Consider the following 24439-nt stretch of genomic DNA (forward strand, 5'->3'; position numbering starts at 1 on the left):
CACACACACGACGCCGCCACCACGCGCCTGCGCCTTGTGCGGGGCGAGGGCGATGCCGGGGGAGGCGGTGACGCTGCAGCTGGGGCGCTACGCGGGCTGCGTGGGGGCGCACTGGTGGGGGCTGCAGGTGCGGGCCGGGGCTGGGCGGGGGGCACCGGGACCGGGGCCGCGGGTCTGACCCGCTGCCCCGCTCCCGCAGGCCGCCGCGCTGCGCAGCCCCGGCGAGGCCGCCGAGCTCCGCGCCACCGCGCTGCTCCGCGCCGGGCGGGACACGCAGCACACGCCGCGCCTGGTGGCGCTGGAGCTGAAAGGTACCGGGGGGCCGGGGGGGGCCGCTGGGGGGCGGCCCTGCCGCGCCCGGCCCCGCCGTGACCGGCCTCTCTCGCAGGCGGCGTGAGCGCGCTGAGCCCCGGCGGCGCCGACCCGGAGGCACCGGTGGCCTGGTGAGTGCGGGGCGGCGGCGGCGGCGGCGGCGGCGCGGGGCTGCCGGCAGCTGCCGCCCGTTTGTGTTGCAGGGACGGGGAAGTGGCGGCTTACCGGGAGCGAGCCTCGGCCGGGGGCTCCGCGCCGCGGGACGCCGGCAGCCGGACGGTGAGGGCGGGCGGAGCGGGACGCGGCAGCTCCCGGCCCCGCCGGGGGCACCGGAGACGCCCCTCGGGTGCGCTTCGCTCGGGGCATTCGCTTTAATTTCTGCCCGGTGGCCCGTGGGCGAGGCAAAGCCGCGTCTAACGGCCGCGCCTGGGCTTGCTCCGCAGGAAGACGCGTCCTCCGAGGGGAAGGGGAGCTCCGGCGCTTCGGTTCCAGGTGTGTGGGGGCGTTTTCGGGGCATCGCTTGCTCTGACCCGTCTGCTCGGAGGGGTTTGGTTTATTCGCTGGGATCAGAGCTGGGGAAAGGCAGAACAAGCCCCGGGACAGCGGGACAGCACGGGGGGGGGAAGGAAAACCGGGCTACGATTTATTTGCTTACAGAAAGATGGGTGAAAGAGCAGCAAATAGGTTAAGAAACTGGATGAGGGAAAAAGTTGGTTTTGTTTTCTTTATTCAAGGGGGTGTTCAGAGTTGAAGAGGTCTTTGCTCTCCTCACCCCTCTCGTTCCAGGCGCAGCTCCTGCCCCCGCCGCGCGCGCTGGGGCCCAGCTCTGGCCCGACTACCTCAGCGTGCGCCTGCACCCCAAGAGCATCTACGTCGTCCGACAGTACATGCACGATGGGTACGGCCTAGAGCTTTGGTTCAGAATCTGCTGTCCAGAACAGGATCTTAATTTTTCCTTGAAGGCAAAACTAAGGGGGTACAATAAGCTTTTTTCCCCCCTTTTTTTTTTCTCCTCAGGGAGTGTGGTTGTCTAGAAGCCTTTGGACAAGGTGAAAGGCTACTGCAGGATCCCAGCTGCCTAGAGGAGTTGGAAGATCGGTTGCACTTTTATGTTGAGGAGTGTGATTATCTGCAGGTTGGGCAGCTTAAGCCAAACTTTCTTTTCTTTCAAGAAACTTTCTGCTCAAGATTAAGCAGAATCTCAGACGCTGCCATCATTTTACACAGGGGTTTCAAGTGCTCTGTGACCTACACGATGGATTCTCTGGAGTTGGTGCCAAGGTGACAGAACTGCTCTGCGACGAGTATTCAGGAAAAGGAATTCTGACCTGGGGCTTGACTCCAGTCCTGAGTAATGTGGGAGTAAGTAAACAATGGGGAAAAACAAGAACCAGAGATGCTTTCCAAGCCAACTGGGATTAGACTTGTTTCTTGTTGCATCTTTGAGATTCTAATGGTTGGGCTTTTTTCCCCCCCCCTAGGATTCTCAGAAGAATTTCTACAGACTGATGAACACAGCCCTAGGGATCGTCCACCTCTCCAGTCACAGCTCCCTCTTCTGTCCCCTGTCACTCAGTGGCAGTCTCGGAATCAAGCCACAACCTCCCCTCACGTTCCCGTACATAAACTATGACGTACGTACCACAGAGTGCCTGATCTAGAACCACCACCTACCTTGGCTGGCTTTCAGCTTTTTCAGATTTACCCCTCTCTGGTTCTGGAAGGGTTTTCTGCAGTTACGTATTTTTAGCAGTGTTTTTTCATGATGGTGTTCTGCGAAGCAGAAAAGACTTTTTCCCGCTTTTCACTGTTAGCAGAGACTTAACTGCCAACTTTTTGTTCCCATAGGTTTTTCATGCTTTTAAAAATACTAACACGTTTCCTTTTTTGCAGTCTTTCTGTTGGTGTACTGCTTTCACTTTCAGTGCTGAAAAAAAATGCTTCACTGCATGATTCTTCATGTGTGGAGTGTGTAACTCCAGCAGCTGCTTCGTGCTCCGACAAGGCTGACACGGGAACTGGCAGCACATCGTGTGTTAGCAAACAGCTGACTTGCTTATCCAAAACCTGAAATAACTGTTAAATGCAACCTCTATAAAAGCACAATTTACAATATGCTTAAGTTTGTCCTGTAACTCTTCCGTTTGTCTCCCTCCACAGGCATCACTCCACTACCACAGCAGCGCCATCCTGGCAGCAGTGCTCGACACCCTCACTGCTCCGTACCGGCTCCGCTCCTCTCAGGGCTCCATGATGCACCTTGCTGAAACACTCAACTTCTCTGGGAGAAAGGTGAGGGCAGAGAACAGCAGCTTCTGATCCTTTCAGCTCTCCCTGAACTCCCGCTGCAGGCAGGAGCTGTGTTCTACCCCCCGTCCACGCAGAGCAGGAGCTGGGGAGCGTGTTCCGCACGGTGGTTTGTCACCCCCCCTCTGACTCGTAGGTTGTGGCTGCGTGGGCTTCTGTTCCCTTTCCTGCCCTACGTGGCTGCTCGCTCCCCGATACTTTATGTGCCTACCAGCAGGACGTGCCCTGGAAGCTTCTGTCTTCATGCAGGGAGCAAAAGGTCAGCTGCTGTTTTGCTCAGTCTGTTGTGCTACGAGGAGTTTGCAAAGAAAGTCTCTGCAGGTAATCAGCATTTGAACTGCACTTTCCCTTTCACACCTCTGGCACTCTCAACAGCAACGATTTCTTACAAGTGTTCCAATCCTCCTATTAGGAGTGTCCGCTGAATGGAAAGGGGGAAAAAAAAAAAAGTCTTGTTATCCAACCAGTTCTGTGCTGCTACACAGCGAAACGGCTACAGAGCAGCTGAGTCACTGACATTTTCAGTCAAGTTACCTTGAAAACTATGAATTGTCTTTGCAGCTGTCCAGGAAAGCAGCCCCCTTCTCCCCTCCACGCCTGTGAGAGCACCGAGCAGGTTCTCCAGCATTACTTACACACTCTCTTTCCTGGGGCGTTCAGGTTGGTAACAGCCGTTTTATTTTTTGAACAGGGAACACTAACTAGGAACTGAAGGTAGAGCAAGTTTTGGGTAACTTTATTCACCTTCTTCCTTACAGCACATCCCACGTGCTCGAGCAGCCATGTAATACCCTTCCTCCCTACCCCCAGTTTTTTTCTCCTCTTCTTACCAAACAAGGCTTCCTCCTGGACAAACCTCCCAGCTATTCCTCAGCAGGTAACAAGTGCCCCTTAAACTTACTTTGCAACAGAAAGAGATGTGGGGGCAGTAGGGTCTAGCAAAGGTAAAGGAGAATTATTGTAAAAAAAAACCAACCCATACTTCTGAGTGTTTGTAGGGCAAAAAATGACGAGTGTTAAGCAACTCTTATGCTACGCTGAGTTCAAGTAAAACAACTGCTTGTGAAGTGGGACAGGGTAGGGGAACAAGCTCTGATGGGTGTCGTACGAGGAGCGGCTGAGGGAACTGGGGGGGTTTAGTGTGGAGAAGAGGAGGCTGAGGGGAGACCTCCTGGCCCTCTGCAACTCCCTGAAAGGAGGGTGCAGAGAGGGGGGAGGAGTCTCTTGAGCCAAGGACCCAGCAGCAGGCCAAGAGGGAATGGCCTCAAGCTGCGCCAGGGCAGGGTCAGACTGGCTCTTAGGAAGGATTTCTTTGCAGAAGGGGCTGTTGGGCGTTGGAATGGGCTGCCCAGGGCAGGGGGGGAGTCCCCATCCCTGGAGGGGTTGAAGAGTCGGGTTGAGCCAGCGCTGAGGGATCTGGTGGAGTTGGGAACGGTCAGGGTGAGGTTCATGGTGGGGCTGGAGGAGCTTCGAGGGCTTTTCCAACCGAGAGGATTCTGGGATTCTGTATTTAACCAAAGCTGGTGTCCCTGCAGCAGTTGAGAGCATCCCCGTCCTCGCGGCCCTGCGCTCCTCCCCAGCCCTGCGCACGCTCCTCCGCAGCCTGGACCAGGACCTGCAGAAGGGGAACGTGCGGCGCTGCACCAGCTTCTTCTCTGCCGGCGTCGAGCACGACGACTTCCAGGAGGCCTTGCAGGAGCTGAGGACTCTAGCCCAGTGCTATGAAACGGGCTTTGAAGCAGATGAATCTGAGGATGAAGCAGATTCGGACTAACTCATCTTTATTACTAGAGATACTGGAAGTAAGAATATCCTTAAGATCACTTTCAAAATAAAGGGAATGGCTTTAAAGATGGTACTTTCTTTTCATTTCATCAAAATCCTGGTACAAAGGCTGGCTTAAAGTTCTCCAGCTACTTGCAGTTGTGTTGTAAAGGTGGAAAGCTGCTTTTTTGGGGCTGTTTTTGTATGTTTGGGTTTTTTAAACTTTGCAAAGTGGATTTCCTCTGCCTGTTAGAATAAGACCACACAATAAATACAGAATTCAGATTGAAAATTTCCCACGTACAATCAACACAAGGGGAAAAACTTACAAAAAAATCATGTGTTTGTTCCACATGAAAACAGACAACTTATGGTACAATATTTACATGTTCTTCTCAAAGGCTGGTGGCCCAGTCTTCACCACGGAGTGAGGTCAGTGTCCACAAGCATCACTTCTCTCATGTCACTGCTGAAGCTCCCCAGGTAGGTTTCTGGAGGACGTTACCACCCTTCCTCCTTTCTTCATTCCTTTAGTTTCAAACAGACTGAGAAGTGCAGCTTGTCAGAAGTGTAGCAGGAAGTGAACCACAAAAAAAAGGTGCTGTCTTTAGTACCTGTGCAAACATTTTTCCTTTATCCACAGCACCTGTCTAGCAGCAAACTGGCAAACAACTCTCCTTCCAATGCAGTCAGTAGCTTATCAAGCCAGAAAAACCTTAGTCATCAGGCTCTTCCTCAGAAAGCAGAAGATCTTTATCTGACAACTGGTCTGTGTTACTGGTACTGGTCGCATCCTCCTCATCTTCAGAGCTGCCATCACAGGATGTATGAAACAGCCTCATCAGTTCTCTGAACCTGTGGGATACCTGAAGAACAAGGGGAACCCAAGATGACTAGTGACCTAAAGGTGGTGTCAAATGGAAATTTCGTATTACAAAGTTCAGGGTGTTTCGTGTTTTTACGTTAAACCCACAGTCACATTTTATGCAAGATTCAACCATAAAGGGGAAGAAATGAAAAGAGTACTGGGTTGTTTTCTTTGAAAGAACAGTTATATTCTACTGACTTGCAGGAAAAAACCTGGCAGTTTAGGAAGACTCCTAAGCAGTGATGTGGGAAGGTTAAGGGACAACACCCAGCAGGTTCCTTGTATTGAAGTAGAAGGCTGGAGCCCCAAGCAGCAGTCACTGAAACAATCCTGCTACCAAACACAACGCTAGAATATCAATGGTAATGCTGTAAAAAAGACCACGGCAGTCATCAGTCATGATTTTTGGCTCCACCAGAAGACACCGAGGTTTGTTTTGCTTTTTTATTTGCAATTAGAATTATTTTTCTCTGATGCAGCATCAAGTTAAGTTTGTGAGACTATGACAGCAAACCACCTTCCCTTCCTCCCCCCTCTCCCCCTTCAGTCACAGATGCACTGACACAAACCCCTCACCTCACTGGCAGTCTTGTTGCCCAGTTTCTGCGAGATGGCATGGAAGGTTTCCAGATGGGCTCCTTTCTCCTGGCAGGTGGTCAGGATGACTCTGTCAGCCTCCCTGTAAAACAGTACAGCAGCCGTGGCAGCAGCTGAGAACAATTGTTGCCACACTTCAACCACCACAAGCCCGAGAGGCCTGTTCCTGGGTGAGGACAACGACCATAGAGCAAGGCCTGCAGGCTTGTTCCGTTACTACTGCTACCACCACAGTCACAAGACAGAGCTCTAAGCAGAGCTGTAATTTAGACTGTTTCTAAGCTGTTTGAAGGAAAAAAAAAAATTTCTTCCCCAGCGTGAAGTTCTACAATAATGACATTGCCACGAGCAGACTATTTCTCATAGGACCGAGATGGTGGCTGTGACACACCACGGTTAGAGGAAACAAGGCAGCTTGGGGAGGTGTGGCTGGAGCTGTCTGGAAGAGAAGGATCTGGGGGTTCTCACTGACAAGCAGCTGACCATGAGCCAGCAGTGTGCCCAGGTGGCCAAGAAAGCCCACGGCATCCTGGCTTGGATTAGAAATAGTGTGGCCAGCAGAAGCAGGGAGGTGACAGTCCCCCTGTGCTCTGCACTGGTGAGGCCACACCTGGAGGGTTGTGTCCAGGTTTGGGCACCTCAATCCGAGAGAGATCTCGAGGGGCTGGAGCGAGGGCAGAGGAGGGCGACGAGGCTGGGGAAGGGCCTGGAGAATAAATCCTGTGAGGAGCGATGGAAGGAGCTGGGGCTGTTCAGTGTGAGGAGGAGAAGGGGAGGGGAGACCTCATCACTCTCTGCAGCTCCCTGAAAGGACGTCGTGGAGAGGTTGGTGCTGGTCTCTGCTCCCAGGGAATTAGTGACAGAACGAGAGGGAACGGCTTGAAACTGCAACAGGGGAGGGTCAGGCTGGACAGGAGGGAAAAATGTTTCCCAGAAAGAGTGGTCAGAGAGTGGAATAGGCTGCCCAGGGAGGGGGTGGAGTCCCCACCCCTGGGGGTGTTTAAGGGCCGTTTGGATGAGCTGTGGGGGGATGTGGGGTAGGGGAGAGCTTTGTAGAGTTGGGCTGAGGGTTGGACTCGCTGATCCCGAGGGGCTTTTCCAACCTGAATGATTCTGTGATTCTGTGAATATTCAAAGGGAGGGGGGCAGAAGACATTAGAAAATGGGAATACAAAACTAAACTAAAGGTATTCTATAACATGAAAGCTGAAGCCAAATACTGAACGCATGAAGGACGCAAGGTGTAGTTCAGGCAGATATACCTGGTCCAGAGGACAACCTTCTCCCCCGTCGAGCTGACTTTGCTGTTCTTGGCACACACAGTTGCTTCTGTGACTCGCTGCTGCTGCTGCTCCTCTTCCTTTTGCCCCAGGGAGGCAGTAACCACTCTGTATTCCAGCTGCTCAGAGTGCTGATGCATCTGGAAGCAGTTGTTTGCATTTGACTTTAATCTGCTCTCAGGAAAGTTTCCAGTGCAGCCCGTATCATCTGTTTCCAAAATGCAATTATCAGGGGCCTGTGAGCTGCAGCTTTTACCCAGTGCTGGTTTTCTACCTGGGGTTATCCAACCCTGCTTTGCTTCAGCTCTTCCTTCCAGAGATAAAGGTGGTCCCTCAAATTCTTTCACACCTGATTTTGAAGCATGACCAAAGCCAGTGAGCTTATCTGAAGAATCAGAACGAAGCCCTTCAGTCTGACATAAACTCTTTGCAGAAGAGGAACTGGGCCCCGTTAAACCTTTTGCTGTAGCAGAACGGGAAGACAGCAGCAGATCTCTGCTCAGCCCAAGGGAAGCACCTGCATTTCCCTGATGCTGGTTTAGTCCCTCACTCCCCACAGTGCAAGGGCAGTCTTTGGTTTCTTGAGGTAGTTTTAGAGTAGCTTTTTGCAGAGGTGTCCATCTGGGGCCAGTGATAGAGGAGTCGCTGTCCCCTGCAGCATTCACAACACTGACACCTGCTTCTTGAACCTGATTATCAGGCAGTGCAGCTTTTTCAGAAGATGCATGTCTGCCAGAGACAATCTTTCCTTCCAGCTGAGATCCTGACAAGAAACCCAAACAAGTTTAGACCAGCTGTTAGTAAGAAAAACTTCTGGAGGCTTTATTCATTTACTTTTTAAGATTTTTTTTTTTTAAGGTTATTCTAGAGCATAATGCTGTAAATAAGAACAGTTTGAGAGCAGCTTTGTAATTCTATCTGCAGTTTACCCATCCTGTACTTCAAAGGAGGCAACTCCGCAGTCACAATTTTCTTCACCACTGTGGGTTACTACAACCAGCTGCTGCGTGAAGAAGTGATGAACACGTGAAAAAGCTTCAGTGCCTCGTGCAGAACAAAATTCTCACGTGAAAGACATTGCTGCTCGTGGCACCCGATTTACAGACCCACTGTTAACTAGACATCAAGTTGCATTACATTTAAACCACTGCGTTTAAACCTGGGCATTGGCTCCAACAGCAGCATTACCTCAGCCACAGTTACTGAAAGGGGGAAGAGATCTCTTTCAGGTTTATCCTGCAATAATGATGTTTCCCCTTGTCTGTACCAGACTGAGGGAAAAACAAGTAACATGAAAGATCGTTTAAAGGAAGATTAGAGGGATGGTGATTTTGAATTTTTGTGCTAAAATGAAAACTGGAAAAAGAAACAGCATCATGGACTGGTAGTACCAGGAATCAGATTAGCACACTAGCCAGAGAAGCTGAAATGGACCAATCATTCTGAAAAGGGGAGAGTATTCCTCTAGTCAGGAAAGCTTTATTTGAAGAGAATGCTCTAGACATCTGCATGTTTAGAGCATCCAGAGTGGATGAACACAAGGTAAAAAATGAAAAAAGATTATTAGAAGTTCTCATTATCTCAGTAAATGTGCATTAGAAAGCCCCACACCTATTTCATTTGTGTGAACCAGTTTGGAGATGAATGATGTACCTGTCTGTACACAAGACTTCCACACACCTGAAGCCAGGGAGTCCACTTTCCTAGATACGGTTTTTGTTCTGCTCTGGACATCCTCTCCCTCGTCTCTGTTGTCCAGACTTTCTTCTGCAGGCTCCTTAGACAGTCCAGAATCCTTCCCTTCAGGCGGGGGACTTGATTCTTGTTGAACAAGGCTTGCGGTCAGCTCATGAGAATCTTTGTTTTTATAAAATTTGTTTTCACACACCTGCAGATCAATAGACAGACAGTTACCGATGTGCTGTGTCAGTCCAAACCCAACACCTCGGCCTTTGCTTCCCAAGTATTCCTTGACCCCAACAAAGGCTTCGGTTTGGCAATATGTTTGCATTTAGAAAGCTGAATCTTTTTTATTATGAACAGGTACAGTTCTTTCAACATAGTGGCCACACAAGCATCTTCCACTAAAAAAGCTTATTCTTAACTCAAGAGAACATCAAAATTAACACTATTCAGCACAGCAAGGAGGGGCAGTAGGAAGTGAGCAGGAGATAGACGGGGGAAGGCCAGGCAGTGCAGTCCGAGCTCTGAAGAGGGAGACACTACTGCTCAGCTTTTGATTTACTTTCTTCCTCAGCAGGTTATTTTGGAGACACGAGGCCCGAGGCCAGACACAGGGGGACTCTTGGCAGGGCTCTACGTTCCACTCACCACTCCAGTGACTTGGCCTATCAACTAACCTTACTACTACAATGGCTGCAGGTCCTCCTTTTGCTTTTCTTTAGCTTGAGATCGCTAGTGCCTTCATGGCAGGAACATGAACATTCCTTCATCCCATCTACCCACTCGACCTCCTGGAAACAGACATACTCCAGCTGACACACGTGCACGGTAACAACGCGACGGTTGGGGGTGGGGTGGGGGTGTCACCCCCAGAGCGAGCCGGGAGGGGCGGAGTGGCACTCTGCACACACCCGGAGGACTAAAGCCATTATGCTGCTAGCAAGCAGAGCACAACGGACACGTTTCAATCCCCTTTCTTCACATCTTTTTAGGCTGTTGTCATGTCTCTCGAGAACACACATTTACCCTCATGGGCATGCATTTGCTCAGAGTCCAGACATGTGGATTAGTGAGATACCCCAGGCCCACCTTGTCATTGTTGTGGCCTCCGATCTCTTTCCGCTTTTTATTTTTTGAAGCTGTGTGCATCTTGGGTGGTTCATCCTCCTCTTCTACATCTGGCAGAGACACCTCTTCAAACCCATCGAACTACAAAAAAAGAAACACACAAGAACTGCTCTATCATGATCGCTCTTCGGCAGATCAAACTTCATTTTCCCCAGAATTTCTCAATACTGAGCTCAGTTCCAGGACATGAGAAGTTCAATTATGTTAGAAGAGACATAAATGCTCTAAAAAAATTGGAAAGTTTTAAAACTTTAAGAAGTTTACTTCAGTCCACCAACAGCTATCCCCCCCTGCTACTTCCCTCTCTCTGGAAATGCAGCCTCAATTTGAATTCTTTAAGTTCAAACATGTCTTGTATCTCTGCTTTTATCTTTTCTGGTCTTGGGGAGAAGATTGCCCCACCTCATATTCCTTCTCTTCTGTCCAGTTGATCTCCTCAAAATCTCCCATGCGGCTGGCTGAGGGCCGTAAGTGATCAAAGAAAACAGAGAACTCGTCCTGCAAGTGGTCGTGTCCCTTCAACAGTTGCCACATTTGGGTCTTCAGCTGAAGGAGAGAAATCCAGAAAAAATAAGTGTTTCATTCCACGTCGTCACATTCTTCTCAGGAGGATTTTTCAAAGCAAGTGGAACATCAAGGCGTATCAGACCTCCAGCATGGAAGTTCATGCTTGCATTGGTATTACTTCATGAATGTTTTGAGATCATTCCACATCCAGCTATCAAATTAGCATAGAAATATCCCCCCAAAATTCTAGGCTGACCTGTAGCTAAAATTTCACCTGCAAGGTGATAAAAGCACGGTGGAGGTAAGAGAGGAGACACACAGGGCAGTTAATTGTAAAACCTCTTGAAGAGGCAGCTTCAACTCTCTACCACACCCCACAGAGGGAGATCACACTTGATCGACTCCCGTGCTCTCAAGGAGCAGTGAAGCAGGCCAGCTAACTGCATTCTCAGGGGTTCTGAGAGAAAGGAGGGACCTGGATGCCCGATTACCTCTGCAATCTCCTGGGGGAGGCAGTCTGCACAGCTCTGCAGAACTTTGATGATCTTTTGATGGTGGGCAGGATTTTCAGCAAAACAAATCTCCAGCTGCCTGAGGAACTTCCGGCTTTTTTCAAATGCTTGCTGCTCTTCAAACTGACAAAAAGAAAAAGATTCACCCCTCACGTTCAAGAATATATTTCTAGTTGGCTTAAGCAAGCTACAGAATGCCTGTCTTGCTATTCGTTTTCCATTTGTATTGACATCCACTGCAAAACTGGGAGAAGGTGGAGGAAGAGAAACAAGACTTTCTATAATCAATACTTACGTGAGCTATGAAGTTTTGCTTCAACCATATGCACACAAGATAGGAAAATCCAGCAAGAATGTAACAGGTGAAACCCTCTACCTTACAAAGTGGAAGGCTGATTTGTGAGACAAGGGAACTGTTCCACTTGCTGTATCTGCAGTGTTGGCTCTGCAGTCAGGTTCTGCAACGTAACTGGGAAAGGCTGATTCTCCACAGTAATACTTAGGATGAGACTTAAAACAAACACTAGACTTTTCAATTCTGATTAATAAAACAGCAAGGTAGGCAAACGATTTACCAGCTGTCTACCTTGCTTGCCCTACGAAGAATTCCTTATTCTTTCACTCCCACAAGCATTGACACTGTCTGCTTAAAATCTGGTCTCCTTTCGTTCTACCTACCAGTCCACACTCCAGAGCTTGTTCTGGTAAAAGAAAGGCAGCAAAATCGGTGAGTAACTGTGGCCAGTCATGCAACAGTTTCTGTAAAGTGGAATAGAGATCCACAGCTGTTTGCTTGTCCGTGCTAATCTCAAACTCATAGATAACACGAAGGAAGTCTTCGTACTTTCCAGGAACATGCTGCAAGGCTTCACGCACCTGGGAAGAGCAACAGACCTTTACAGGACTACGTAACATCCAGGAAGAAAACAAGTTAATTTAGTAATCCTTGATCTCTTGCTACTCAGAATTTCCACAGTGCTTCCAGTTTTGAGCCAGCCAAGTCTCTTTCTTAAAGATAAATCTGAACTGCTCACAAGAGAGAAGGGAACCAAATCCAAGACCGTGACATTAGAAGAGGCTCAGTGGTTGGATTGACTGCAGCCAGCGGCCAAGCACCCCCCAGCCCCTCACTCACTCCCCAGCTCCCCCGGGAGGGACAGGGGAGGGAAGAGGGAGAGCAATAGCATGAAAACTCATCGGTTGAGATAAAGACAGTTTAGTAAGTAAAGGACCACTATACAGGGTGCTATGAAGAAAGAGAACTCCATCCCAACCAGATCCAGTATGCCCAGCTGGAAGTGGCAGTGACGTGGCTCAGGCATGAACCACGTTAGAGGACTCATGATGTTCCCACTCCTGGGCTGCAGACTGCTCTGGCTTACCCTGGTTAGATAGGCTTGTGCAAATGCCAGATCCTTCTGTTCCCGCAGGGGATCCCTCTCCAGGATGTCTTCATCGTACAAGAGGAGCAGCTTAGATGTATCTTTGCTAGCACGAGCCCGTCCCCTCTTATTTCTGGTTCTGTGGGAGCTCCTGCTCTTCCCAGGAGCTTTCATGTTTTCTCCTGTGAAGAAGCACAAAGCAAGTTGTACAGGCACTTCTCATACATCCCTCATGTGTTCTTCTAGATCGACATTGCAATAGAAAAGTGGGTTTTCAGAGTCAGTGATGAGTTTACTGTTTATGCTCTCCTGTAGGAGCAATATACTTTTCACTAGTCAGGCTGGCTAACCTATTTTAAATTGGCTGTTTATTTTTATAGCATCTGACTGGAAAAAAATCTCTGGATACAGCAACAAACCCATCCTAGCTGTTACTCAGCCAGCAATCCACTGCGAAACAACAGATACAGCTACTGATACCAGGGGCAAAGGACATCATAGTGGGTAACAGATACGAGCATCAGAGCTGGCTCTTAACACTTGCAGATTATTATTTTAGCTTATTATTTACATGAATAGAGTTAACATCACAGATTAATAACTGGTGTCACACAGCAGGGAATGAAATAGTATGCTAGGAGTTGCTACATCGACATTCTTACTAGATTAGGGATCTGTTGGACTAAAGGGCTGAGATCCACCTCCTCGAAATTCACCGCTCAGATTCATCTACCACTTGTCAGATTCTGTTAAGGTATTATTTGGTGTCACTTATTTTTCCCCAACATGACCTTATAATAAAATTCAATTTAGCAAAGATTTGACTATTTAATATTGTTCTCACACAGGCATTGGGAAATTCTGAGTAGCAAGAGATCAAGGATTACTAAAGCTGACACAAACCACAAACCCTATGCCTGCAAATTTTTGAAGCATAAATGCATCACATGGACTAAAAAAAACCCCCTCGGTGCAGAAGGGCTTCTATGGTAAGAGCTGTCTTTACAGAACTGTGACTGTGTTGCAAAATTTAATTTCCAGATGGAAAGCATCACTAAGCTCAGATACACTAAGTGAAATTAAACCCAGATACAGTTTCCTCACTGTTCTGCTTTTAATGCAGAGAGCAGCTCTATTTCCCCCCGTGCTGTGTCAAAACAACCCCCCCAGGACTCACCTGCTGTCGTTCTGTGGGCTTCCACCTGTGGGGCCGTCTTTGTCAATGTGAAGGCAGATTTAGGTTCCTCTGATACATCTCCACATATTTCATCATCTTTCTGCAAACTCTCTATTCCTTCCCCCTCCTCCTCCTCCTCTTCCTCAGGCTCAGAGTTCTCTTCCTGGGAATTCTCCTCTTCAGAATCTCCTTCTTGGCTTAAACGTCTCTCTGTTGCAAGCCAAGTAAGTTTTTCCATTGTCTCCTTAGAAAGCAACAACAACAAAACATCACATTGTTTTCTTTTAGTGTTTGTTTTAATGCCATTCAGCAACTAGCTCACTCCACCATAATTCTAACAGCCAATTTCACAGATCAACATCTGACCAACTAGAGGATTCTACTGAAGGGACAGAATTCAACAACAATTAGAACTGACGATTTTATTTTATCACGCGCAAAATTAAATTTCAGAATCTGCCACTTATAAAACCCTTAAGCTAGACAGAATTCCTTAATGATGATCTTAGTTCTTAAAGGCTTGCTGGAATTGTGACCTGGAAAATAATTTTCACTTAAAGTACTTTTTATTAAAGGACAGCCTCAGTTGAGGAAGTCCTTATAACTCAGCAGAAACTGAATCTGCGTGTTTGCAAGATATTCCTTTGGCTTGGACTTAAAATCTCAGATTGTCCAATTTCTGTGTAAAACAACACAACACCACGCTATTATTACACAGCTAACAGCCCAGCTTTCCAACTGGATTCCAATTGTGATTTGCCCTGACGCCACTAGGGTGTTTCAGGACACTGATGTGAGTTTGTTAAAGTTCTGTTTGCTTTTACCTGAAGTTCTGGCACTGAAAGAATAGATTCTTCTGAGGCTGATGACATTTCTTCATCCTCATCTTGTGTAAAATCATCAAAGTCATCATCTTCCTCCTCTTCTTGTCCTTCTCTCTCTCCTCCAGCTTCAGGGCCAGCTGGTGTCCCAACAGACTGGCCATCTATACTGGACGAATCCTCTGGTCTTCCTAGTGGACTACTGAATTCTGCCTCAACATCTGCTGTATAAGAAAGATTCTTTGGAGACTCACTGCTTACTGGGGGTCCAGCAACAACACCTGCCTCCATCTGCTGTTCCCCATGGGGAGATGACTGCAAAGCCCGTTGTTGTTCTTCTCCCTTCTCGTCACACGAAGTATGCTCCTTTTTAACTTCTTTTGGGTCATTTGAACATGAACACGCAGCCTCCACGTTCAGCTCCTGGCCAAGATCCAGCATGAATTCCTCCTTCACTTCAGCACATAAAATATCCCTCTTCTGTACTGGATTTACTTCCTTGGTAGCATCATTTGAATCTTCAGGCTCAATTTTCACCGTTTCATCTGGATCTTCTAAATGAGGCAAAAGGTCCACAGACAGTGGCTCTGAAGTGCTCTTGTCTCCTTCTACCACTGTCCAGCTGCAGCAATCACTCTTATTTTCCTGACTGCCATTACTTGAAGTGCCAGGATTTGTACTACACTCCTCCTTGGGGGAGACAGCAGAGGATGAAACATACAACTCCGGGGGTTCGACCTTGGGCTCCACCGTGGGGTAGGTATTTTTGTTGTTTCCAGCAGGGCAGGAAGGAACCAGATTCAGCTGCTGTTCTTCATTTTCACCCACAGATGATGCAGAAAGACCAACCGGGTTAGGAGAGACTATCAACGAAGGGATGGAAGAAGTCACTAGAGGCTGATTTAAGGGACATGGGAAAGTGGATGGATTTACCAGTAAGGTTGTAACTGGAATTGCCTGAGTGCCTCTACCAACTGTTGTATTTATGGGCTGAATCATATTGCAACCATTGCCTATGTTAACCACTTTCACGGTGGTAGCAGGCACAGTAAGGATGACAGGTGATGGCTGAATCAAAGGTGAAGTCTTTATCAGTGGGGTGGATTTTGTCCCCTTCTTCTTTTGGTATCCCTTACGAACACAAGGTTTGCGTATTTTTGCTCCGGCCAAAGCTGGCAACATCAATTTTGGCTGAAAAGTTACTGGATTTGAGGACACTAGAGCTGGTGGTACAGCAGCTGAGAAAGCTTGTCTGGAGTCTGAATGCGAAGTGGAGAGCACGTTCTGGAATTCCAAGGCATCCCCACTTCCCACCACTGCTGGAACATTCAAAGGCTGCACTCCTGGCACCGTCTGCATCACTGTAGCTGGCTGGATTAGCCGAGGAATCTGAACCATAACTTTGCTGGGAGGAGCTTCTGACTGGGACAGCTTCACAGTTTTCTGGATGTTAATAGCGTTGGCACTGGGCTGCAGACAAGGGCTCGGCCGAATGAGGACAGGCTTCAGAGCCGAAGACCTCTGCCTCCTCCACGCCCTCCTAGAGAATCGATTGGCAAGAGGCTTCAGGGTCAGTACTAGTCCCTTTGGCATGAGTAGAGGATATTTTTCATCATATTCTGTGTCTGAAGTTTCCTTTCCTGTCCCCAAAAAGACAGATTCTGCATCAGGTGAACCTGGCACCTCCCTGGCATCTTCTGCTAATTGCTTCAATTCCCCCTGAATGGAGGGCAAGCTGGCCTAAAGGGAACAAGAGCTTATTAGTCCCGTCCACAGGCTACTCCTCTATTACCACCTTCAAACAGCACCACAGAAGGTGACAGACAGTAACTTGCTTCTAAAAGTAAAGCAGTTTTTATTTACTTCATACTACTCTATATTACTTTATACTTATTGTATATTACTTTATATTCATGAGTTTTACTCCAAGGCCTTCAAAAGAATCTGAGAGCCTGAAAGAAACACCGGAGCTGAGTTACTTTATAAAGGTTCCTTTAGTAAATACAAGATTTTGTGGGAAGGAAGCTTCACTAACAATGAAATACGAGTGATTAAGAGAACTGGATTTTATGGCATCTGAGTCTAATTCTTTCCTCAGACCGACCCGCAGGCACGGTCACTATGCCTCGTGCAAAGAGTCTCAGAGAAAGAATCCTTATGAACCACGAGACATTTCGGTATAACAAAAATAACAGCCACGCTGCAGGTGAAGATAACCTTGAAAAACCCCAACCCAAGCCCCCAGCTTTCTTCTTTCCTCTCAGAAGGTGAAGTTTTAAGGGGGGAAGAACACACCCTCTCTCATGGCTGTAATACAGTGGAAAAGATGGCAACACTGCTAACCCTAAAGTGAGGGTCAAGCTCTCTTGATTAACAAATTAACAAAGCTAAATAACAAAATCAACATCTCAAACTAGACATTAGAAATACATCCCCGTAGTAAAACAAGGATGTGACAACAAGCACTATGCCCACGATAACTTCAATCCTGTACTGCACCTGGGCAGACAAGCACCAAGAGTAGCGTGTAATACTTCAGGTTGCTACATACTACTGCTCTTGCTACGATTACTAGCTAGAGCCAGGACAACACAGGCTCCCATGCAATACAATCAGACTGCCTTTTGACTTCAGAGCTGTAGGCTAATGAAAGAACTCGCTCTGGACCTAGGCTGGACAGAAAAAGGAAGGAAAAAAAACCCAAACAAAAAAAAACCCAAAAGAAACCAAGCAAACAACAAAAAACCTCATATACTGGATGAAGAAGAGCAGCAACTACCTTTAGCCAAAATGGCAGGCGATGTTCTTCTCTCTCCACAGGTGGCTTCCACTCATTCGGCTGGATTTCCTCACAGCACTTGAACAGAATGGGCAACTGTTTTGTCTTTTTATAGTACTGTTGTGGAGACAGGAGAGAACGCAAGATGACTGCGGTCAGATCACCTGTTCAATACCTGCTAGGATGTAGGATAAGGACTGTGCTCTGCAGAAGTGTTCACGTGAACAGAGCGATTCTCATCACTACTACTTTTATAAGGTACTACCCACAGAAACAGTAAAATAGAATAATAAAGGCTGAAGTTCTAGCAGATGTGCAGGCATACTTAAGTGTTTCTGGTTCTTAATCTCTCTTCAGCAGTGGCCATTAGCTTAGGGGACAGGATATTTGGCCAGCTGGACCTTCAGCCTGACTGCAGACAGCACTTTGGTTTAAGCTTTGCTACTCAAAAGTTCGTATGTATGAATTTGCCAGGATTACTGAAGCCACATTTGTACTCGGACTGTCTGCAAGTGCTGGGCTCTAAAGAGTCAAAAGAGTAATGTAAGTACTTGCAAAGTACAGAGGATAAGATCTTTTTGAAGAAATCCTCATTGCTAATAAAAGGATGACATTTTCTTTTAAGAAAGCATCAGTGTATAAACGGAAAGGTCCGTGGAGCAAACAGCACATCTCTTCTTGTGTAACAACCCAACCAGACACACAGATCTGAAAAATACCAAACCATGCTCTGAACACATCACTTACTCTGATGATATTATCAGGGGCTCGATTCATATTGAGATTCTTGATTCGTACTGTAAGCTGGTGGGCAGTTTTTGTTGGCAAGAGATACTTGCTGATCAAGGGCTTTGGAAACTCCGTCCCTTCAAAATGTTTCAAACCTAAAGCTAATAAACTGAAAAGGAAGGAAGGAGGGGAAAAGAAAAAAAAAAAAGTCTTTTAGACAGTATGGCAGATTGCTATTTGGATGTGCAGTTGCACAATACACAGATATCCCGAGAGTCTACATCCCAGGAATCCTCCTTAACAAAGAAGCCTCATTTGTAGGTGTTTTACTCAATGATTCCAAGCACCTACTTGTCCTCTGCCTTGGTGAAGATAATCTTGTCCCGGGGAGGGTTTGCTTTCAAGGAACATATTGGCAGTAACTCTGGATACATGAAGACTCTCCTTGTTGCCAAAATCCAAGCCACTTGCTTTGGCAAACATGGAAATTCATTGGCTGTGAAAAAAATGAACAGATACGGATAGAGGTATACACGGAAAATGATGTTTTTCACAACCGACTTCTTGAAAACGCCGTTTCTTTTACTTCTTTTACGCAAAAAGAGACTTTCTCCCTCATTTTTAGAATTTGCATATTTCCTAGTTTTTGCCCTTAAGTTTACATCAGCAAAAGTTAAAATTACTTTCCCCCTTCATCTTTTCTTTTGTTCTACAATGAAAAAACAAATTTAAAAAGCTCTGTTTACTTCAAGTGAGTCACTCTCCAGGTAGTAGAAAAATCACAAACCAAATATTTGAAACTAACAGTTTAGAGCTTTTTTTCTTTCACTAAAACACTCTAATGAGGGGAATATTTCCTTGATGAGTGTTAACCAACACATTTGGAACAATTATTTCCAGTTTCATAGTTCCTTGATGGACTTCTGCAGCTCCAAACGTCGTCTGCAGAACAATAAATGGCAGGATTATGATGTCAAACAGAAGTCAACAGCTCATGTAAGATGCTTTACTGCACTGCAAATTTAAGCAGCAAAAAGGCAGTCAATAAAGTGAATGGTTTTATCTAAAAATACCTCACAAAATTTAAAAAATTCCAAAGAGCAGTCTGAACCATCGCTCATCTAGAGGGTGCATAGCATGAAGTAACTCCCCCTGTCAATGCTTTCCCACCCTTCAAATCCATACTGCTTCAGAAAATCCCTTCAGACCCATACCACTCTTCTTCACAGCTTTGCGAGGGCTCCAGTCAACCTGGACTTGGGCATGAAAATCCTCAATGAGCTGCAGTGCTCCCTTCAAGTTACATGGCTGGAACATTGTTTGAAACTTGGGACTGAAGGACTGACGAAGGAGCGTAGAGCTTCGAGCAAAGTTCCCGAGCTCGCTCTGCAAGGTCAAACACAGAAAAAGATAAAAGAATGGAAGGTAAAGAACAAATACATGTAATGCAATAATGCAAACAAATAAAAGCTAGTGAAGTGACAGGCATAAAAGAAGCAGACTGTTACAGGTCTTCTTTTTCAGCATTACAAATCTAGGAACAATCAGACCAATTGGTGGTTTTTAATTCCCCCACTTTCCAGCAACTTTCAAGGTCACAGAATGTTTACTAATTACAGAAGCCGTATTTTTTTTTAACTTTCAGTATTTCCAAGAAAACAATAAAAAAAATACAAAGGCATGCCAATTCAAAGCAGTTATCAGTCAGCACAGCATGAATGATTTCTCCAAGTACTGAGCATGTTCATAGTAGGCTGGCAACACTGTTCCTTTATTGCGTGGTAGTCTCTCTGAATTTGATAGGATCAATTAAATAAATTAAGCTCTCTAAATATCTCCAGTGACCAGCAATCATTAAAATTCATGTAGCTCTGATTTTAGACATGTCCTTACCAAAAACATCCTGGTAGTACTGGCCTCTGAACTTAGAGCAGGGTTGGAACTTGCGAGAAGATGGATTTGAGTCAGAAGCTGAACATGCTTGAAGAATAAAATCAGACAAATGGGTTTTTTCAGTCTATCAGAAATCCAAGAAACTGGAAAGCATAAGTATAGAGGCACAAGAAATATCTCCTGAGCACCCCAACAATCACATTCTGACTACAAAAAAAACCTTTTAAGCAATAGAAAACTGAGAGAAAACTTTAATATCCACTGGCAGGAAGTTTATTACACAGACTTTGAACACATCATCTGTTTAAGTCTTAGGGCAGTTTCCCAGTTTTTGTGCCAAAGTCTCATACCATAATGATCAATACAGAAAGGGTATTTTTTTTCTAACTAAACACTTCAGAAACAATGACTTTATTGTTTCTGAAGAAACAATGACTTCAGCTCTTGGAACTCCCCACATGCACACAAACACCATACATCTTGCTTTGCAGCTGAAAAATTGAAGTCACGTACTCTACACGGCTAATGCAAGATGTATTCCTTCAGCTTGTGTTTGAGAGGTCTGTGTCCCTCCTCGCCGCCACAGACCAAGGCATGACACCGTATGGTGGATGCAGAGTAAGAAACGACTACTCAGCAGGACTTGTATCAACTTCACACAAAACCAGTGCACTTTGTCCTCACGAAATCGAGTTGACAGGAACTTTCAAATTTTGAGAAGTCCTCTTGAATTTTGTATGGACATGAAAAAAATTTTCTTAAGTACAGCTTCTCATCTATGCTGCTGACAGCTTTTTAAATGTTCAAACTGAATTTCTACACAGTTTTGCGTGGTGGGAAGAGGAAAAAAAAAATCCAAACTACATCAAGAATAATGTTCTTAGAAAATAATAAAGAAGTTGGTGAAAATGGAGGATTTTGACAGATTACGGTCAGAATTCAAACATGGCCAAGGCAGCTATCTCACAGGAGAACCATACAGATACTAAGTCAGCTCTACTTTGCACATTCAATTCAACTGGAATCAGGCATGTACACATCACCTATTAAAGCTCCAGCCTCAAATGTAGCTTTTTCAATTAATTTCTTTAAGAAAGAACTCCAAAGCACTTGCTGTACCATGGGCTTTCCCTGCCCCCCACAGTACACAGCAAATATTCATTAGGTCAGACCAGATAACATTTTATTACCTGCTGCATTTGCTGCTGGAGCCTCTTTCTTTGCATACTGTCCAGAACAAGGCTCTGGAGAGGCTTCTCATTCTGAGGTTTTGATTTTTCTATCTCTTGTGGTGGCTTGATCGAGGACTTTTTCATTCTCAACTGCTCAAGTTGTTCCTTCACTGTCCGGTGTTGTTCATTCAGTAAATTGGCCAGAGGCTCTTCAAATCTGTTTGAGATCAGGCAGACCGAAATATAATAAGCACATGATTTAATAACCATTCACATTTATTTAGAATATTTCACTCTGTAACTGGGATACACAGTTTAAGAACTATCACTCTGTACTACTCAACACTTTGACAGTATACTTCACCTTGAAAAATGTTATTTATACCTTTGGCTTATACATCAATCTTTTCATGTGCCACAGCACTGCTGTAGTTCTGGGATGAAATGCTTCAACTGTTTATTCCAAGAACAGTTAACAGTCTTGTCCACCACTCCCAAATATATCCCATGTGTGTTCCACTCAAGTGCTCAGACACTCTCAACAGCAGTCAGGATCTATCATAATCTAGAAACCAATCCTATTTAACTTCTATCATCAGGCAGGGTCTGAACCCAAGGTATTAGAAGTGGCATTTTACCACGAGGGTCTCCAGAAAGATCACACACTGACTCAAATGCTGTTACTTTAAAAAATAAAAAAAAGTATTACCTAGCTTTATGCAGAGTGCTCTACTAGACACTTGCTGATACTGTAGTAAGAACTAGTCCAGTAGCAGAAAAGAGGATGTACATATTACTGTTCTTTCAAAACCAGCTTCAGCTCTCCCCTGCTTTACAACAGATCCTCTACTTTACTACACCAGTTAACACTCTGATTTCTGCCAGTTATCAGCTTCACTTCTGTAACAGGCCTGAAGTCAGTTACAAGTTGTTCCATGATGCTTTCAATGCAAGGTATCATAAAAACAACAATAAACCCAGCAAATGGGTATTTTGCCACAAAACAACTTTAAGAATCCTGTATACAGACAAAACTGGGGAAGAAACAACTGGGGGAACCGCCCAGTTGAAAATTAAATGAATACAACTAGCAATTATCAAAGAGAAATGCATATAAATAATAAGAGAGCATAAAGTTTCCCTGCTTTTAGTCTGTAGCTGGTTTAAGAATTGCTGCACTCCCCTCTGGTACTGCTCATCCCAGAGAAGAGTATCCAGAAACTCCAGCCTTCATTTTAGCTCCTTTCCCAAACAGATACAGCTTCATCTTGAGCTGATCTGCCCCATAAACAAGGAGACACCATTCATCCCACAGTTCACCTTTAGTCAGTTTCCAGAATTGGTGAAACAGAGCAGTAGTATTACCTAGGCAGAAATGCTTTAGACCCTTTGCTCTTCAAGGCACTGTTTCAAGTATAACCCCGACCAAAAAAAAATCAACAAAAGCCAATTTCCAAACTTCATAGTCATTTCAGACCTAGGCCTCAGCTATCTTACGCCTTTTTCCTTAGAAAAGGCCACCATTACACCCAGGCTATTTACTTAAAAGATAAGGTGACACAGCTGGTCAAACCCAAGTATTTGTCACCAAAAAAAAATTTAAGGGCAGCAAGTGAACTTTACCCCTCCCCTTAACAATAAAAAAAAAATTAAAAATAAAAAAGGCAAGAAAACTATTATTTTTCTGAAATTATTTCAGAACACCCACCACCACAGTGCAAAGCACAAGAATTAAGAGAGTAGAGTGGCTGTCGCTCTGGGGCTGGGACCTTCTTTGCACAGGTCCTAGCGAGCTCTGATCAATATGCAGCAACACCCCAGCAGCCACTGCTTCTCCACCCCCTGCTTTGAGGTGTCATCACCAGTCCTGCAGTATCCTGCCCCACTAACTACTGTTAATTTAACAGCTGAAGTAAGCAACTTAACAGGTAATGATACAATTTTTTCAGAAGAATCAGTCTAATAAAGGGGGGGATATGTGGAAGGACTTCAGAAATAAACACAATTTAAATACACAGAGACAGTATATATAGCATGGAGATTAAAGAAGCAGGAACTGAATCCTCCAACAGAGATGCTGGCTTGTTGGAATAGATCATTCTGAAAGACTTGGCTGCTTTCAGCTATGACACCAATCGTTTAGTGCAGGCATTCTTGCTGTCTCTTTCTGAACAGGTACATTTTCACTGTTGTTGTCATCTTCTTCAGACATATCACAATCAGTAAAGTCAAAGGTGGCAGACAAAACAGAAGGTCAAGTTAAGTGCTCGATCTCATAAATAAAAACGGCTCAGAGCTTTCTAATCAGCGGCCAGTGCTGAAAAGGCATTACCTCTTTGGTGGATGGCACAGCACACTGCAGGTAACCATAGGCTTTTTATCATAACAGAGTTGTTGTGATTTTTTTAATTTTACGACCATAACCAAATGATCCTACCTTAGTGCCTGTGGTGTATTAAAATTTGGCCGTGACTCTGTCACATTATCTTCATCTTCTGGACCTTCATCTTCCATGTTTGAGAAACCCATCTCATCCTGGAACTGACAGCAAATGTGTAGCAACAGTCAGGAATAGAAAGCTCAAGCAGTACAGCTACTACCAGATGTCTTTAGCTAATAAAGCCCATGATGATCCTCTTAGCATAGACATTCATCTCTGCAAGGATTAAGGAAGCTCCTATATATGTTCCTTCCCAAGGCTAAAAATTACACTTTCATGGTAGGGGCCTGTGCACGAAGTCAGCACAAAGCTTCTTACAGAGACACCCCTTTATGGCTTTAGAGATTTCACGTCAGATCTGAGAAGGATCTGTTCTTCAGTGCTCTATCAAATTTACCACTTACTGTCTCAAACAGCTCCTCCATCAGTTCATTCACTTCCTTTTCTGCAAATAAAATTAAAAAGAAGTATGAAGAACTATTTTCCAAGAAACACTGAGCAATCCTGTCACAATATCAAGTCATTTAAGGAACCTTTCTTGCGAAGGGAAACTCTCCTCTTGCACAGAGAGGACCAAGGAAATGCCCCTGATATCATACCCTTTTTTAATGCTGGGCTCCAAAAAACTTCAGCTGAGACTTTTTTCATTAAGAAATATCACATAAAAACTAATTTTCAGAATTTAAAGTTGCATTAACCTGTAATAAGACCTAAAACAAGTGTGCTTTACTGAGAAGATGAGAAGTGGTATGTTTATAGAGCCAACTCAAAGATTGTAAGGACCTGGAGAAAATTTAATTACACTCAAGTCATAAGGCAAGTGTTCAGTTCTCAATTGGCTGAAGCTTTATGACAGACTGTACTGTCATGTAAGTATTATTCTTCAGTCTGCTACGGAGTAAAGTTGCATCTGAGCACAGCAGCTCTGGTTAGATCCTTTCAAGCATCCACAGAAAGCCAGCTTTGCATAGAAAAGCTGTTCAGGTCAGTACGCAGGTTTTTTAAAATCAGTCTACACTGCAAAATCTTTGCAACAAAACACTCACTTTTCAAAATGAATTATTAATCCTAACAAGAAAGGAGGTGGC

General features: G+C 45.5%; 2 protein-coding genes across 15 annotated transcripts in view; one reads left to right on the forward strand and one right to left on the reverse strand.

Moving 5' to 3' along the window:
- The first annotated feature begins 26 nt into the window (after positions 1-26).
- On the forward strand, positions 27-4470 carry MSTO1 (misato mitochondrial distribution and morphology regulator 1). 2 transcript variants are annotated; one of them, XM_074809682.1, is made up of 14 exons: positions 27-127; positions 200-311; positions 389-443; positions 516-591; positions 756-804; positions 1099-1210; positions 1330-1447; positions 1540-1674; positions 1794-1946; positions 2473-2604; positions 2756-2940; positions 3181-3279; positions 3378-3496; positions 4155-4470. In XM_074809682.1, the coding sequence occupies exons 1-14, from the start codon at positions 53-55 to the stop codon at positions 4391-4393; spliced, it is 1659 nt and encodes a 552-aa protein (XP_074665783.1). In that variant the 5' UTR covers positions 27-52; the 3' UTR covers positions 4394-4470. The 2 variants fall into 2 exon arrangements, with proteins under 2 accessions (XP_074665783.1, XP_074665784.1); XM_074809683.1 differs by having other exon boundaries at positions 4158-4470.
- Positions 4257-24439, reverse strand: part of GON4L (gon-4 like) — a 30520-nt gene continuing 10337 nt past the window's right edge. For 3 of the 13 annotated variants that reach the window (XM_074809673.1, XM_074809670.1, XM_074809678.1), the window contains 20 exons: positions 23756-23796; positions 23349-23452; positions 20930-21128; positions 19740-19826; positions 19061-19232; positions 18198-18342; positions 17865-18015; positions 17118-17234; positions 14342-16078; positions 13518-13761; positions 12341-12522; positions 11637-11852; positions 10938-11081; positions 10342-10485; positions 9901-10020; positions 9489-9602; positions 8782-9016; positions 7111-7891; positions 5828-5930; positions 4384-5249 (listed from right to left, as the gene is read on the reverse strand). In XM_074809673.1, coding sequence (XP_074665774.1) covers positions 5100-5249; positions 5828-5930; positions 7111-7891; positions 8782-9016; positions 9489-9602; positions 9901-10020; positions 10342-10485; positions 10938-11081; positions 11637-11852; positions 12341-12522; positions 13518-13761; positions 14342-16078; positions 17118-17234; positions 17865-18015; positions 18198-18342; positions 19061-19232; positions 19740-19826; positions 20930-21128; positions 23349-23452; positions 23756-23796 — 5186 coding nt within the window. In that variant the 3' untranslated portion in view covers positions 4384-5099. The other 10 variants (XM_074809674.1, XM_074809671.1, XR_012621199.1 and 7 more) reach the window with 9 other exon arrangements.

Source organism: Strix aluco, chromosome 30, assembly GCF_031877795.1.
Source record: "Strix aluco isolate bStrAlu1 chromosome 30, bStrAlu1.hap1, whole genome shotgun sequence".
NCBI lineage: Eukaryota > Metazoa > Chordata > Aves > Strigiformes > Strigidae > Strix > Strix aluco.